Source organism: Falco rusticolus, chromosome 12, assembly GCF_015220075.1.
Source record: "Falco rusticolus isolate bFalRus1 chromosome 12, bFalRus1.pri, whole genome shotgun sequence".
NCBI lineage: Eukaryota > Metazoa > Chordata > Aves > Falconiformes > Falconidae > Falco > Falco rusticolus.
In genome coordinates, this window is record NC_051198.1 from 4,710,199 (window position 1) to 4,724,966 (window position 14,768).

A 14,768-nucleotide genomic window follows, 5' to 3' on the forward strand; every position below is an offset into this window, starting at 1 on the left:
TTCTATTGTGAGTTTGAGTCATGAGGCTCAGCCAAGCTCAGCAGCTCAGGACAGACACGGCGGGAATTTGCAACAAGCATCAATCCGATGACAGTGTCATTCCCAGCACTGGTGTAGGGGAAAGGACAAACATCCATGAAAGGACCACCAGCTCATAGTGGTGAGGATGGCACAGGCCACCTTATGCACATACAAAATGAAAGCTCTTATGACATCAGAGAACACGAATTTACCATAATAAAAACATTACTATATGCTGAAAGTTTGTTCCAAAACAACAAAATGTTTAATTTCTCAGGCTAAATGTTGTAGATAGTAAAGACAACACGAAGATCTAGGTCTTTAACAAAGAACCAGAACTCAATTCTGTACCTTTTATTTCCATTAATACTGGAAACATTAAAAAAATAAATGAACAGAACATAGACTTTTTTACACTGTATAGCAACTTTCACTCTCTGAGCTCTGGGGGGATTTTACATATCTATACAGCAGTACACAGCAGCAGAAACTCGCAGCTACTGGAACATAAACCTATGGGTCTCCGAATAGAAAGTATCTGATCAGGACAAACGCCTCCCCTTACACAAACATCTCGGAATTTTAATGGCATGCTCAAAGCCACTGAAGAAGTGGAACTTTCAGCATCTCTTACTATTTTTGTAGCAGAAATTAGCACCCAAAAGTACATTTGAAAAATGCCTGCATAACTGCCTGCTGCTAGTGGATGGGTGTTCAGTTTTTCAAGTCTCAGCAACACAGGCATTAAATTGTTTCATTACTTGGCTCTTTGCCTCTGTATGAGGTAAGTCGTCAGCCTGCGAAATCTGTGGATGGGATCTGAGCAATCACCTCTGCTTAAAATCAATTTTGAGGCAAATGCTAATGTGTTCCCCGCTTCTGTGGGTTACTGCTGTACTGCAGACTCCTCACTGCCTGCGAACTGGTGGGAGCCTCACTTGTAGAAAACATCATACAAAGTCAGAACAAAACAATTATCTCTCCCCTAAGTATCCCTGCAGTGTCCCTTTTTACAATTAATCTTCATGTTTCTGTTTCCTGACCTGAAGTTAGGCTGAGCAGTTACAGTCATGGGAGTTATTTAATGGAGTTAGGTCTGCACAGCACCTTGCCACTGAGCCCAAGGAGGCCTTTCTCTCACTCCTTCCAGTAGTACTCTCTTTTTGCATAGTAACTTTATATGGACATTAGAAGAAACTGAGAACCCAACTTCACTTACGCGAATAAAAGCAGAGTCTTATCTTGCTTAGCTAGATGCATCTTGGGTCATGGCTCTCAGCGGGCTGTATTCATGAGACATACTGGAGACAGACAGTGGGCAAGGCAGCCTCTCACTGTGTGAAATGTGTGCTAGAATATTTGTAAGTGATCGTAAACACAACTTTTCAAGGTTAGTGTCCAGGTTTGCTGCTGCGTAGCAAATGAACAAGAGTCCAAGGACTTTTTTCTGTTTGACTACCTTCATTATTATTTTTTCTTTTTTTTTTTGTGCTTTTCTCTCCCTTAGAAACATAAGGGCTATGAAGTCTGGTCTTTTGTAGGTTTGCTGAAGGACATTTTGTGATTCTCGCAAACACGTACCAAGGTGATAGAGACAGTGAGCTTTGAAGGTGTGGAACAATCACCTACAGCTAATTAGTGGTTTGTAGTTTTAACGGATAATCAAATGCTGGGTTCTTATAAGAGACTAAGTGTGTACCGTATTGCTCACTCTGAGGCTTTTTACATGCCTTGCACAGACAAACAGACAAAATAATTGTGGAAATGAGAAAGAGTCCACTTGCTGCAGACAGAGCAGCAAAGACACACTTGTAGCTAGGTTTTGTTTTAAATTTGGTACACGAATTACCTGGAATTCCCTGACTCTCTGGCTGGCTTGACCCTGCTTTGTTTGAAGCAGTCACACAAATGTGGTAAGTGGTGTATGGTAATAGATTATACAGAGTGTATTGCCTTGCTGTGGAATAAATATTGTCCAGGACAAACTGTCTGTCCTCATTGCCTTGGGCATGAAGTGTCAGCTTATAGGTGTGAACAACTGAATTTGGGGCACACCAGCGTATCTGTGCAGAGCTGTCTGTAACTTCAGACACCTCTCTGAGCCTTGGTGGATCTGGAACCTCATCTTCCCTCGACATGCCAGGACATAAACACGGGGATGCATTCTGCAGTTCACTGCATGGCTTCTGAAGGTGCCTACAGGGATTGTAGTCACAGGAGGTATATGCCTGCACTGGAGTTTTTGTTGACTGTTCATCGTAATCGTAGTCATCTACATAGTGTATCAGTGATCTGGTGGATGCAGGCTCTGACTGAGCGTCGGTCCTCGTGGAGTTCAGCTGTGGTAGGTTCATACGTGGTGTACCTTCCCCAGCACGAGTGGCAAAGGAGTGCATATAATGGTCGGTGGCGTTGGGGTTTCCTGTTGCTCTAGTAGAATAATCACTAGTGGGTTGGTTGAACGGGCCTTTCTGGGGAAATGTTGCATCGGTTGTTCTGAGCTCTCTCTTTAGCTGGTCTGTTTCAGTTTGACTTGTGTAGCCATAATTTGAGGGCTGACTATAGAGCTCTCTGAGAAAACCCAGGGAGGTTGTTATGGACGTGGAAGAAGGGAGATGGCTCGTGAATTCAGCAGCTGCCACCTCCTCATGGGAGGAACTGTTGGCCTTTGTGAGCATTGGCTCAGTTGGGTTGGCTGCAGTTGTGCTCGTTACATTCTTCTGAATTAGGGAGCTGGTGTAAGTGTCTTTGGTTAGTGGAGCAGAGTCTACCGTTGTTGCTACAGTAGTGGTGTCATAACCGGTGAGGCTGAAAGCATCGTGTTTTGGAGAGGGCGTCTTTGAATCGTGCAGTGTAACATTTCTCTCAGACTGGCATTTGTTGTAGAGCTCTAGCAGTGAAAAAGATGTTGAAGGTCTGCCCCAGTCTTCCTGGGATGTGTTGCAAAAAGTCTTCCAAGCTCTGCAGGGGGGACAAATTAGAAAAGATCCACAAGAACATTACAGGCTCCCGTAAGGCTGCCAAGATTGGAATTGGCAACCTGCTGTCCAAAAACTGTTTTTATATTAAAGAAGACGTGAAACCTAGACCAAAGGTAAGTTGTCTTAACAATAGTCCTGTGCTTGGCAGATGGCTTTCCACAACACTGGGAACTTAGCTGACTGGCTTTTTGGTTTTGTATTTTGTTTTGAATATCTTTTGCCTGAGAGGAAGCATCCTTTAGTACAAGGACTGTGAACCTTAGCAAGAGTGTTGGGGCTCATGACAACTCATCATAAAGGGTCAGACTTTAATGCCACACTAAGAGGGGAACGCATGCAGAAAGCTGTAGTGTGGTCCCCAAGATCCTTAAGCCAGCTGGTTTAGGCAGCTGGAGCTGTGCTGCTATGGGATGTGCTTTTCAATGACTAAACTCTTTCTTTACTCAGGCATTGCTTGTTTTTGTAAAGAATGCAACTGCTAAGCTCATCCTGATGAGAAATAATCTAATGTTAACAATCTACTTCCCTGCTCTCTCTGCTAAGAATGACAAATCTTCTTGGTGGCCTTTCAAAAGAAAGAGATCATACACATGCAAAGTACTTCTTTTAACTACAGCTTATTGTAATTAGTCTGTCAAACTGTAGGAGAGCATGAAAACAATAGGTGACAAATGGTGCTATTTGCAAGGGATTTTGCTGACCGCCTGTGCTGAAGTAGGCTTTGGGAATGCAAGGACAAAGAAGAAAATAATTTGCTAAAGTTCTTGCAAAGTCGTCCGGTTTCTGCACCCAGTGCTGGCCCATATCAAGGCCACCAAGCTAGCTCATTTTTTATCTCCAGGTAACAGAGAAATATGAACTGAAATAGAGAGAAAATAAGCTGTTCTCACCTTAAAGTAGAATCCACAGCTAATAACACTTTATACTGTTCTACATGTACCCACTGGATTTGCCTACATGCAAATCTAACTCAGCCATGCTTTGTCCCTGAAGGGGACTGTTTAGCGTTTCTACCTCTTGTGGAAGGGAAGAACACACAAAAGAATTTGAGTAACATAGATGATGGTGAATGTTTGGTCCCCAAAAAACTTAGACATGTAAGTTGTGTCTGAAGAGCGTTATTTTATCTCCTTGAACTCACTTACTTTTGCAGTACAACTTTGTTGGGTATGGAGAGCAGCCAGGAGAGCTGGCAGTCACATAACAGAGGATTTCCGTACAAGTTGATAATGATGCTGCTGTTCGATGAACTGATATTCCAAGGATTAAAGGAACTCAGGTTACAGCTGCGAGATGACAAATGAAATAATTAGCAAGCACTAAGCTACGTACCGAGGACTGGAGCGTGCTTAGTATCTCAGCATGTGTAAGACACAAAGCAATATTCCCAGTTCCCTCGGAAGCAGCCAGTTATCAACATCACCATTCTGCATTTTAAAGTCCAGGCTAACCATCTCTCATTTGCACAGTGTAGCTGCTGTGTGTTAAAGTGTAACAAAAGCGTGGTGAGGGGCTAACACCTTTAGAGGTGGCAACTGAAAGGGCTTAGCATTTGGCAAGGGTCTTCCGTGAAAGGCAATCGCTCTGCCATCATGCGTTCGGCTACACTTGTTACCGTACCGTTCTATCATTTCTCTAGCTTCCTTCTCAGTCTGCTTGTCATGGCTTGACTGTATGCCAATCATCCTCTTCATGTTAATTGCCTCTTTCATAATATAGACTCTCACCTACTAAAGTCAAATGACTGATACAGGAAGACCTTGCTTGCCTTCACTGTTAAGCTGGCCTAGCTGCAGGAGTGTGATAATGTGGCCTCCCTGCAGTCTGAGTGCTCAGAAGATGCTCTTTTGTCTTTGCCTTTTAACTGCTTCTGGTTTGTTTTTTAAGTTTGGGTCACGATTTTTAGCACTTTGAACTGGTATTCCTGTAGGTATTGTAAAGTGCTGTGTAAATTCAGTGTGGCTATCCAGTGGGGGGTGGAATCCACTGGGGTTTTTTTTGCTTAAATGGGTTTATTTCCCTGAATGGTTCCTAGAGCACAGCCAGTGCTCTTGTGTTTGTTTTCTGGGTTTATAGTCTGGGCCTGTATTATAGGAAACTTCTAGGGTGCTCTCCAAATCTTTTCCTTTATGCTGACCGTTCAGTGTGCAGTTTACCTGCTCTTATTTTGATAAATCAGAGTTTTATTTCCCCTTAGTATTTCAACAGGCGTGTGACATACCAAGCAAATCACACACTGAGGCGTTACCTCTAGAATAACGAGTAAGCCGTTGCTTTTACTAATGCCGAACAAGGAACTAATATTAATTTCTCCCGCTAAAAGTGGAAGGGACAGGATTTTTGACTGCTTCCAAGGTGTAGATTTTAGCAAATGTCCACGTTCATCCTTTGTGGAGCAAGGAACCCTCAGTGACCCACTTCTCCTCTGGTGAGACACTGCCATTGGAACTGTGTTGGAAGCGTGGTCTGTATCACACGTGGGCTTCAGTGGATCTGTGCTAATCTTACCAGCGCTAGACAAATTCATCCATTGGACAGGGAGATAAGGCAGAAGAGCGGGAGCACAATGGATACAATCTCAGGCAACCAGTAACTGTGCTGAGTGTTGTGCCACCTTTTTCGGCTGTATCACCTCTTCTACTGTATCAGGTCTACATCATAGGCTTTACATGGCATACCTGAGTATAAGACAGCATGTTTCTCCATGGCACACAAGACCATACCTCCTTCCTAAATATTTGATAAGAAGCATACTTTGCAAAAAAAATCAGCTCTCAGGCACCATGGTGCTGTGAGGCAAAGGCAACATTATGTGAGGAAGAAAAAAAAGAAAACTCACTTCTCGAACGAGAGATGGCTCAGATGAGGAGCACTGTCAAACATCTCTGTCCTCACGAAACCCAGTGAGGGGGAGTCTTGACAGTTCAGCTCTTGGAGCCCAGGCATGGACTTGAAGAAGTCAGTGTTGAGGCTTCTTAATCGTGACATCTTTGTCAGGTGAAGTGATCTGAGGTTGGGCAAGTCTCTGGTCCACTCTGGTTCAACTGAAGCAGAAAAAAGATTTATACCTGTTGCCTAAATAGAGCATTCTTGTGGATTTCTGCCTAGAAAAATGTTTTGAATTCATTGAGGTATGAAATATCTCTGTAGTCTTCTGCAGCTATTCTCTTCGGGAAAGGAATAGAACAAAAATCAGTACACCAGTGTATAAACACCCATGCAATCACATTTTTGTAATACTACCTGCAGGTCATGCTGTCGCAGGACAGAGGAAAAGAAGGGAAGACAGAAGGGCAATAAAGCTGATAAGAGATATGGAATAGCTTTCCTGTTAGGTGAGATTAAATGAACAAGGACTTCTCTGCTCAGAGAAGTGGTGGGTAGGGGTTGATCAGAGAGATCAACAAAGTCCTGACTGGTGTGAGAGGGGCAGATAATATCTGATTTCTCCTAGCACAGGAAGAAGAGCCGAGAGGCATAAACCTGAAAGAATAGGTCTTACACAAAACTGCCTTTCCATCCCATGACTCAGTTGTGTAAGTCACTACCACAAGAGGGATTAGGCAAACTCACGGAGGAAATTTGGTGGTGTGTCTGTTAAATGTGAGCTGAGGTGAAACCTCTAGCTCAAGGAGTCCCTAAGTCCTGGCTCTGACCCAGGAAGAGGGCAGCTGGGCAAAGCATCTAACATCTGTCCACCTCAGTTATAAACTGAGGCTGGCAGGGAAGCAGACAAAAGAAAAAAATGACACTGTAAATTGCTCAGGGCAGGGATTGTCTCGCTGTGTGGAAGAATTTGGCCAGTTGCGGTTGACACAAAAAGCCTCTCTCTCTGTGCCACTTCAATACAGCGGTATAAAGCAGAGTGCAACTGTGGGGATAGACAAAGAAGGATTTCGGTAACATATCTGGAAAGAGAAATTCATTTCCTCCTGTGTGTCCTAAAGCTAATCTCAGGGCTGACAGTGGGATGACTGTCAATAGCAGACAGTGAAATTAGGATGGAGGTGGGTGACTGCAGTGGGACAAATAGTCCTGGTTCGTGGTGTCTAGTCTCTGCCCATCCTTTGGGAGGCTGGTCTGCCTAAGAGTTTCTCCCCCAGCAGTTACACGACCAGCTGGAGAGTGCCTTTCACACTTGGACCAGCTGTTTGCAGCTTTCAGCATGGGATGTTCCCCCCTCCATCCTGGGATCAGCCAGGACAGGAGCTATTGTCCCAGCAAAACTTCTGCTGCCCCTGACCTGACCAAGCCCCATGTCTACACCGGGAAATCCAGAAACTTACTTTTCTCAAGAAAGGTCCCACTCAGATCAAGCACGATGATGGTGTTTCCAGTTGTGTTCATGGCCTCACTGGGAGATGTGCTGATGGCAAAAGCAGACTCCCTAATTCCTCTGCTGTCATTCTGCCCGAGCAGCGTTGCAGAGAGGTTCAGGAACTGTAGTTGAGGGTAACAGGAAAAAGCCAGTGGCTGGATTTCAATCAGTGGATTTCCAGCCAGGGACAACCACCTCAGGTTAGGTAGGGCAGAGCTGTGGCATGATGGCACAGATGACAGTTTATTAAAGCTTAAATCCAGGGAGAGGAGACTGCTGAGGACTTCAGATCCCCATCTAACTGACCGGAGAGGGTTCTGCCGCAGCGAGAGGGTGTGCAGGTGTGGGAGGTTTGCTATCTCCGTGCTGTTCACCTCTTCTAAGAGGTTGTTGCTGAGATCCAAGGTCTCCAGGGCCTCTGGTAGGCAGATGGGGAAAGCTGTCAGGCTGCTGTTGGTCAGCTGCAGGGTGATCCATGTCGCATTCTTTCGATCCTCACAGGACATGCTGGTGAGATTAACATTCTCCCAAGAGTCTTCCTGAGCCAGCTGGAAAAAGGTGGTGACATCCCTGGATGCTGCTGGCTCGGCTCTGCTCAGCCGGCTGGACGCTGTGTTCCCCACCAGCAGGGAGAGGACGAGCAAGGGTGAAAACATCCTCCTAAGCGGCTTGGAATTAACTTGCAAGATCTGTTTGGGTTTTGTTTCAGGGAGAGGAAAACAAACCATCATCAGCATTAAGAGCTAAATTAAAATCCCTCCAGGCAGCTACAAGCTATTTAAAAGTGAAACATTTGTAAGTCCTTTCCTACTGCATCCAGACAGTGAAGTGATAATTAATGTCTCTTCTGTAATTAAACCTAAGTAAACATGAACCCTCGGGGACAGAAGTACCGTGCGGTCTAAGTGTACCTACAGTTTTCCATGCAGAAAGCAACCAAGTTGTATCGCGTGTCTGGTTCCCACACCAGTACCCCCAGTACCAGTCTGGCACCCAGAACAGCCACAGCGCAGAAGGTGGGCTCCCCAGCAGCACTGGGGGATGAGGGAGTGCCAGTGCTGCTCCTGGATAAAAACACCAGTCGGTACTATACTGGACAAGCGGCAGGAGAGGGCTATTGCCATGTTACGAGACTTGACTTCTATATATGACTATATATTGCTCTCTACTGGTTTGTTCTGCTGCATAGTGCCCAGTTTGGCCAGCCCAGTGGGAAGAATTATCTAATGGGGTGATACCTGAACTTGGGTGTGACTGTAGCAAGGGATTTTGTCTGTGAGGTTGTATGTACAAAGCAAACGTATGGATCCAAAGGCAGGGGAGGGTTTGTCAAAATTAAGGGACATATGAGCCCAAGCTGGGCTGAGTTGCAATGGGGTGGGCAGGCAGAAGTGTTGTTAGGATAAAAGCAGGTTAGGAAGGACTTTCCTTCCCTTAGCAGAAGTTGAAACAGCAAAACCCTGCAGCTTGTGTGGGCTCTGCCAGGGCAGTTCTGCCCCGTTCTGAGTGACAGCCATGATGGGGACCCCAAAGGCACTGTGAGACTCACCCTCCTCCTCCACTCCTGACCGGCTGGCAGCACCCTGGAGCCCCTCTGCCAGTGGGGCCCTGCTGCAGGTGGGTGCTGCAGACGTGCCGCGCAGCCCGACTGCTGGCGAAAGGACATACTGAAGGATGCAGCTTCTGAACCACTTCTCGGTGAAAGTGGTCAGAAACTAAGAGTATGCTCCTGGATCAGGGCCCAAAAGGCCTGGGTACCAAGAAGCACCTTATTCAGTGTTACAGTTCCCTCTGTGCTCCCTCCTCATCCCACCCCAGCTTTGCCTTTGTTATTTAATTTTTTTTAAAAAAAGGGTCCTAAGTGACTTGTCCAGGGCTGCGCAGGTAATCTGTGTCACAGGAGGGAGTTAACCACAGCCCAACACTAGCGCTTTTCTTACTCAGCTGTCTTTTGTGCTGCTAGGCATTGTGCTTGTTCCTCATCCAAAAATATATTACAGTATAGGGGGGTGGCTGAAGCCCCATGTAGTATGAAATATCTCAGACTTACTTCAAACCTTAACAGCTATTTGCTATTCCCTGAATGTTGCCAGGTCTTGTCCAGACTGTCATCTGTTGCTGGTTTGAAGTAGGGACCAGCAAAATAGTATATTTGACCAGCAAAAGAATATATTTTGGTTGCCTGTGTCCTTTTCATCATCTGGAACTGTGCAAGCACCAAACAGCCTCAGGGTTTCTTGGTCACCGAAGCAGCTGGATTCCCTGCACCACAGCACATGGCAGGGAGAGGATGGGAGGAACTGGACTGCTGGATGCCGATTTTAGATTTCATCTTAGTCCCTGCCTCTAAACCGCATCCGCTTGCACGTACCTGTCCAGACGTCCTGATGCCTCGTGCCTCCGCTCTGCGTGGCTCCGATTGCCTGGCCTTGATTTTATACACTTCGGTGACTCAGCCGAGAGCGTGAAATGCCTCTTCTCTGTTCCCAGCTTTCCCTGCTCATGGCTCTGCCCACCAGCGCAGGCGAGGTTTGTTCCAGGCTGCTCCCCCGCATCCAGCTTCCCCCTGCCTAGAGGGGGTGGCTCCAGGCAGCTCTCCCGCTCCCTTGGCCCTGGAGTCGGTGGGTGGGAGGGCTCTTGTTTCCCAACGCTCAGGCAGGGCTGCTCTGTCCCTCTTTGGCTACGCAGAGGGGGGTAAAGGGAAGAGATCAGTGTCAGTAGTCCCAGCTCTCACGTCTTCCACTGACAGGGGGGAAGGGAGAGGAATGATTGTGTTTCTTTGCTGACAGATCAGAGTGATGTAAAGCTAAGGCTTGCTCTGCTGACATGGGCTTTGGTTGCTCTCTAGGTGCCAATAAAAGGATTCAAGTGTTTATATTTCTCTCTTGAGATTCTTACACTTGGGAGTAAGTCCTGGAAATGCTCACATAGGACAAAGGACTTTTCTAAGGAGGCCCTTGGGAAATGTCGAAAGTGAAACTCACCTGCTGCTCACACAGAGAGGAATTCTCTCAGCCTGTGGAGAGGGCCTATGGCATCTCACGCAGTATGTGATGGACTTGGCAGGCCTCTTCCGATCCTGCTGTGCGTGGGTTGTGTTCTCTGTTCTGCATCTGCTGTACTGCATGGCTTGGGAGAATTCCTTTCCTGCTACTTCTCTCATCCTTTGCTGGATATGTAAGAGTGACTATGCAAAACATCTCCCACCAAGGGACCTGCCCTGAGTTGGGTTTCTTAGCATTCTCACAATTCAAATAATAATTAGTCTGGTCAAGAGCTGAGGGTCAAGCCAGGGAACTGAAGAGGGGTGAGTTGATAGAGATTCTTCCAACGTAAAAGCAAAAGGTTGGTTATTCAGTTGCTACTATAAGACAATTAATGACTAACATTTCCAGGGACAACAGTAGTCAGTGCTTTTCATTTATCAGGACAACAAAACAGATCTGATCCATGACATGAAGGCAACACAGACCTGTATGCTTTAGTGCTAAAGTGGAGATAAAGGTCTTGGTTTCCCAAAAACCTTGAGTCTGCATGTACGCAGGCAGGCGACCTTATCTATTGATGGTGCCATTCATTATCTGCGTGGGGAGGGAGCCTTGATAAACACCAGAACATCCACAGAACAAGATACTGTCTTTTAGTGGACTCTCTGGAGCTATTGCAGTTCCCTTGGAGGCTGAGATGTACATACTGTTCCCGTGTGGAATGGCTCTAAGGCAAGACAAATAGTTCCCCTAAATGAGGGGCTAATCCCACAGATTAACCCCGGTGGAGCAGCTCTCAGGCCTGGGCTGAGGGCAGTGTGCAGGCTGGGCACGTGCATACTAACAGGTTCCTTCAGAGATCTGCGCTCTCTTAGGTTCAAAGGGCAAATTGGAGCAGGTTAAAAAAATCCAAAGAATCTGGTATAATAGGAGGAAAGTTCAGCTCCAGGCAGGCCGCTGGAAACCTTGCCTTCCCTCTGGCTTTGCAGACCTGATGGCTGCAAAGCTCCTCTTTGAGAAACTGGGGAGCAGGGAGTTGGCCCCTCTTTGCCTTGAGCTATGCAATATTAAGACAAAACACTTTTAAGTGTTGTGTTTCTGCGGTTAGCTCAGTATTTACAGACAGTGAATTTTCATTGGTTGTTTTATTGTTTTTAATCTCTTAAAAAACTACTTCATGAAACCTGGTGAGCCAAATGCTGGCTCACCTTTAACGTGTTCAACCTCACTGCCTTACAGCCTTACTGACTTCATTTTGGAGACTGAGACAAGCAGCCTTGTAAGGCTGGAAAAGCAGCCCAGCAAGTGGGCCACTCATTTCAGTGAAGGGGGAAGAGAGGTGGAGTCCTTGCCCAGAGCTGCTTGATTTCTGAGTGATATTAGAGAACCTCTCGCAAGAAGCAGAGCACCTGTGGAAAATCAGCTTTTGTTATTTTTATTTTCCACCTTTGTTTTCTGCTTTTTGGATGCCCAGGTTTTGCGGCGGGCGTTGTATTTTCTCAGCTCTTTGCCTAGCTGCAAGTGCTAATCCTCTGGAATATGACTGCTACGGTACTACATCTCCAACAGCTGCCCAGATATTGGTGAAGGTTTTCGAGGCCAGACAGCAGCCCTCTCTCACCAGTTTCTTTGAAATCTTGAAAGCAGGCAGAGATTTCCCCTTCGTGAGTCACTTTGGCCTGTTCTTATGCTGCTGTGTTTCTTCAGGTTATTATCCTCCTTTTTTCTACTTTTCTAAGAGTTTCAGTGGCAACCTGGGGGAACCTTTAGTAAAGGCAGGCATTTTTGACGCCCTTTTCACATGGATGATGCACAAAGAGCTGAACCAGACACCCCCTCCCAGGGGCTGATTCAGTGCAGCACAAAACCCCTCTGCCTGCAGGAATGCTAGGGATGAGCCCTGCATTCCTTAGTGACACCAAGATAAGTGGAGCATGGTGAGAGCAGGAGAAGGCGAGGATGGTACCAGGCTGTAAAGTTTGAGATGAGTGTTTCTCACTGGCCATGGTCCAAGTGATGGTTAAGAATGAAAATATCCTGAAACAATCTGGAGAATGGCTTTCAAAGCCAACAAAAGAAAAGAAGCATTTTGCAGGTCAGTCCACAGAGCAAGCACAAAGCAAGATGTTTCCTACAGAGAACAGGGAGGGAATGCAAGAACAGGATTATTTAGCCTGAGGTTTCAGAAAACTACAGGGTGTGTGTGTTGTCCACTGCAGTAACGCATGCTGAAGGCAGCGGTGAAATCCCCTTTGGAATTTGTTGTGAGTAAGAACAGACACCAGCTATCTGACATGAGTAGTGTTTTACCCTGAGCTGACTTTGGTTTAATTAAGCACGATGTACAGGATAGGATTGCAGCTGAGCTGAGGTAGAAGTTTTCTAAAGGTTTTTGTTTTCATCTAAACAACATTCCTATCCAGGATTTTGTCTGCATTGTGAAATTTCAGGGCAGATGCCCTTGTTCTGCTTTCACTCTCTCAGTGAAACATCTCACACACATCTGGCATTGTGCAATTAACAGCTTCCTTACTATAGCCCCCTGAGCCTATGGTCTTTAACCCGACGTATAAACCAGGCGGTGCAAATAAGCGAAAGCCAAGTCTAATCAGGTTGTTGCATGAGTAAGGGAGGGTGTGGTTCCCTGTGTGTATTGAGGGGAACATCTGGAGTCTGGCTGGGACATGCTCGTGACACAGGGTGGGATGAAGGATGACTCGATGCTGTGGCAGGCCCCGAGCTGGGCTGGTTGCGGGCGCCAGGCTGAACAGGCTGGTGCAGGCCTCCTCTCAGGAGCTGCTGACCGTATCCAGCTGGGAATTATGGAGGTGCAGCAGTGGCCTGGGTCGTGCCTTCCTGCTCCGACCAGTCCAGGGGCTGCTTGTAGGATGCAGAGCTACAGTCACATGCAGCTGGATAGAAACAGATTCCTTTCCTACGTGTTCCATACCTATCATGGAAAAGCCTTGCAAGGTGAGTGGAGCAAGCAAAGACAGCTGATGAACTAAAGAGACACGGAGAGAGGACAGCAGCAAGGGATTGTTCCTGTAAAGCTACAGTGTGAAAGGGTGGGGCGTACAGCCTGCCTGGATGAGCTGGCAGAGCTCCTCCTTGCAGAGCAGAAGCAGTCTTTACTAGAAAGGCAGTGACACATGGAGCGAGACTGAGGGAGGAGCAGGAAAGAAAACGGAAATGTTTGATAGTTTCTCTGAAATCCAGCCCAGACAGCTTGGGCTGCAAACAGGCGTGTTTACTTAGCAGTAAAATGAGCCACACGCTCCTCTAAGAACGACGTTCAAAGTTCCTTTGTCTCTGCATTCGTATGTTCATATCATGTAGACAACAGGTGGCAACTACAGGCTTCCACTGCAGTCAAGGGACAGGCTGTGCTCTGAGAGCGGCCACCGTGGGGCTGCGCTTCCCAGTGAGCAATTCACAGGAGCCTGTCGGTTCCAAGCGAGGGGCTCCAGCGCAGGCACGGCCACCATCCTGGCAGCTAAGCCTAAGGGGAGGCCGAGGCTGGAAGGCAGCTGGCTGTGGAAGAAGTGCTGGCACTAGGGTTCGCATTCAGCCCTGCCATGGCACCCTTGGCAGGTTTTAAATTACTGCAAACGTGTGGGCTTGGACTATCTGTTACAGGTGGTGCTCACACTCCTGAGGAAAATACAAGTGTCAAGCAAGTGAGAAGTGGGTAAGTTCTCAGCTGAAGGAAAACTGAATGGTCCCTCAGCCCCTCTGTAAAAGGGCTGAGGAAGGTCTGGGAAGCAGGCTGTCGGCTGGCTTTTCTGCAAAATGTAAAGCTATAGTTTGGCTAAACTGGCACAAATTGGGAGTGATTCCACTACAGCCTAGTGACAGGTGCTGGAGAAAAGCAGAGGACATCAGCAATATCCAGTCCCAGTGACGTTTACAAATTATGCAGTGATTTGTGCAACACCTTTTGGTGACATGACACCACCTGTCCATTGTATTTCTTTAGATGCGTGAAACCAGTTTTGGTTTCTCCAGCAGTTTCGTGAATCCTCTTAGCTTCATTCTCTCCTTGCTTTACTGATTACTTTGCACTGTAGGGTAGAACCAAATTTCTTTCAACTCGGTGGACGTGTGTGGCTCCCTGCAGCATGCAGAGCTGGCTGCTACTGATCTCGTTCCTCAGGTGCAGCATCACCGAGTCATCTCTGCATCACATAAGTGAGATCATTTCTACAGGCATTTCAGCTCCTAACTCAAGAACAAGTTTAGTTTAGTTAGACATCACAGTGAACCAGAGTAATGGGGACAGAAAATAGAAAGGCCTACACTCAGAGGCCTTTTTAACAAGCAAACACTTGAAAATAGTACCTAAAGCATTTTTTTTCAACCTGGTAATTAACAAAGTTCCTCAAAAGATCAGTGTTTTGAATCCAGTTTTTCCAAGATTAATGCTTTATTTAGGTGTCTTGTAGCTTCTCTGGCTTTAAG

General features: G+C 46.6%; 1 protein-coding gene across 1 annotated transcript; it reads right to left on the minus strand.

Annotated features, from left to right (window-relative positions):
• Positions 1-263: 263 nt before the first annotated feature.
• On the minus strand, positions 264-9,989 carry LRRN4 (leucine rich repeat neuronal 4). Its single transcript, XM_037405957.1, has 5 exons — positions 9,692-9,989; positions 7,289-8,009; positions 5,842-6,046; positions 4,148-4,288; positions 264-2,982 (listed from the first exon to the last, which is right to left on the minus strand). Exons 2-5 carry the CDS (start codon positions 7,974-7,976, stop codon positions 1,653-1,655), a joined length of 2,364 nt encoding a protein of 787 aa, XP_037261854.1. The 5' UTR covers positions 7,977-8,009; positions 9,692-9,989; the 3' UTR covers positions 264-1,652.
• Between the last annotated feature and the right edge of the window lie 4,779 nt (positions 9,990-14,768).

What these genes read in the sequence shown, in the direction of transcription:
- LRRN4 (XM_037405957.1), bottom strand. Translation starts at nt 7,976, where the DNA reads ATGTTTTCACCCTTGCTCGTCCTCTCCCTGCTGGTGGGGAACACAGCG. An exon ending in TGGGACCTTTCTTGAGAAAA is followed by an intron (nt 6,047 to 7,288) that starts GTAAGTTTCTGG and finishes TTTCTGCTTCAG; the next exon opens with TTGAACCAGAGTGGACCAGA. An exon ending in AACAAAGTTGTACTGCAAAA is followed by an intron (nt 2,983 to 4,147) that starts GTAAGTGAGTTC and finishes TCCCCCCTGCAG; the next exon opens with AGCTTGGAAGACTTTTTGCA.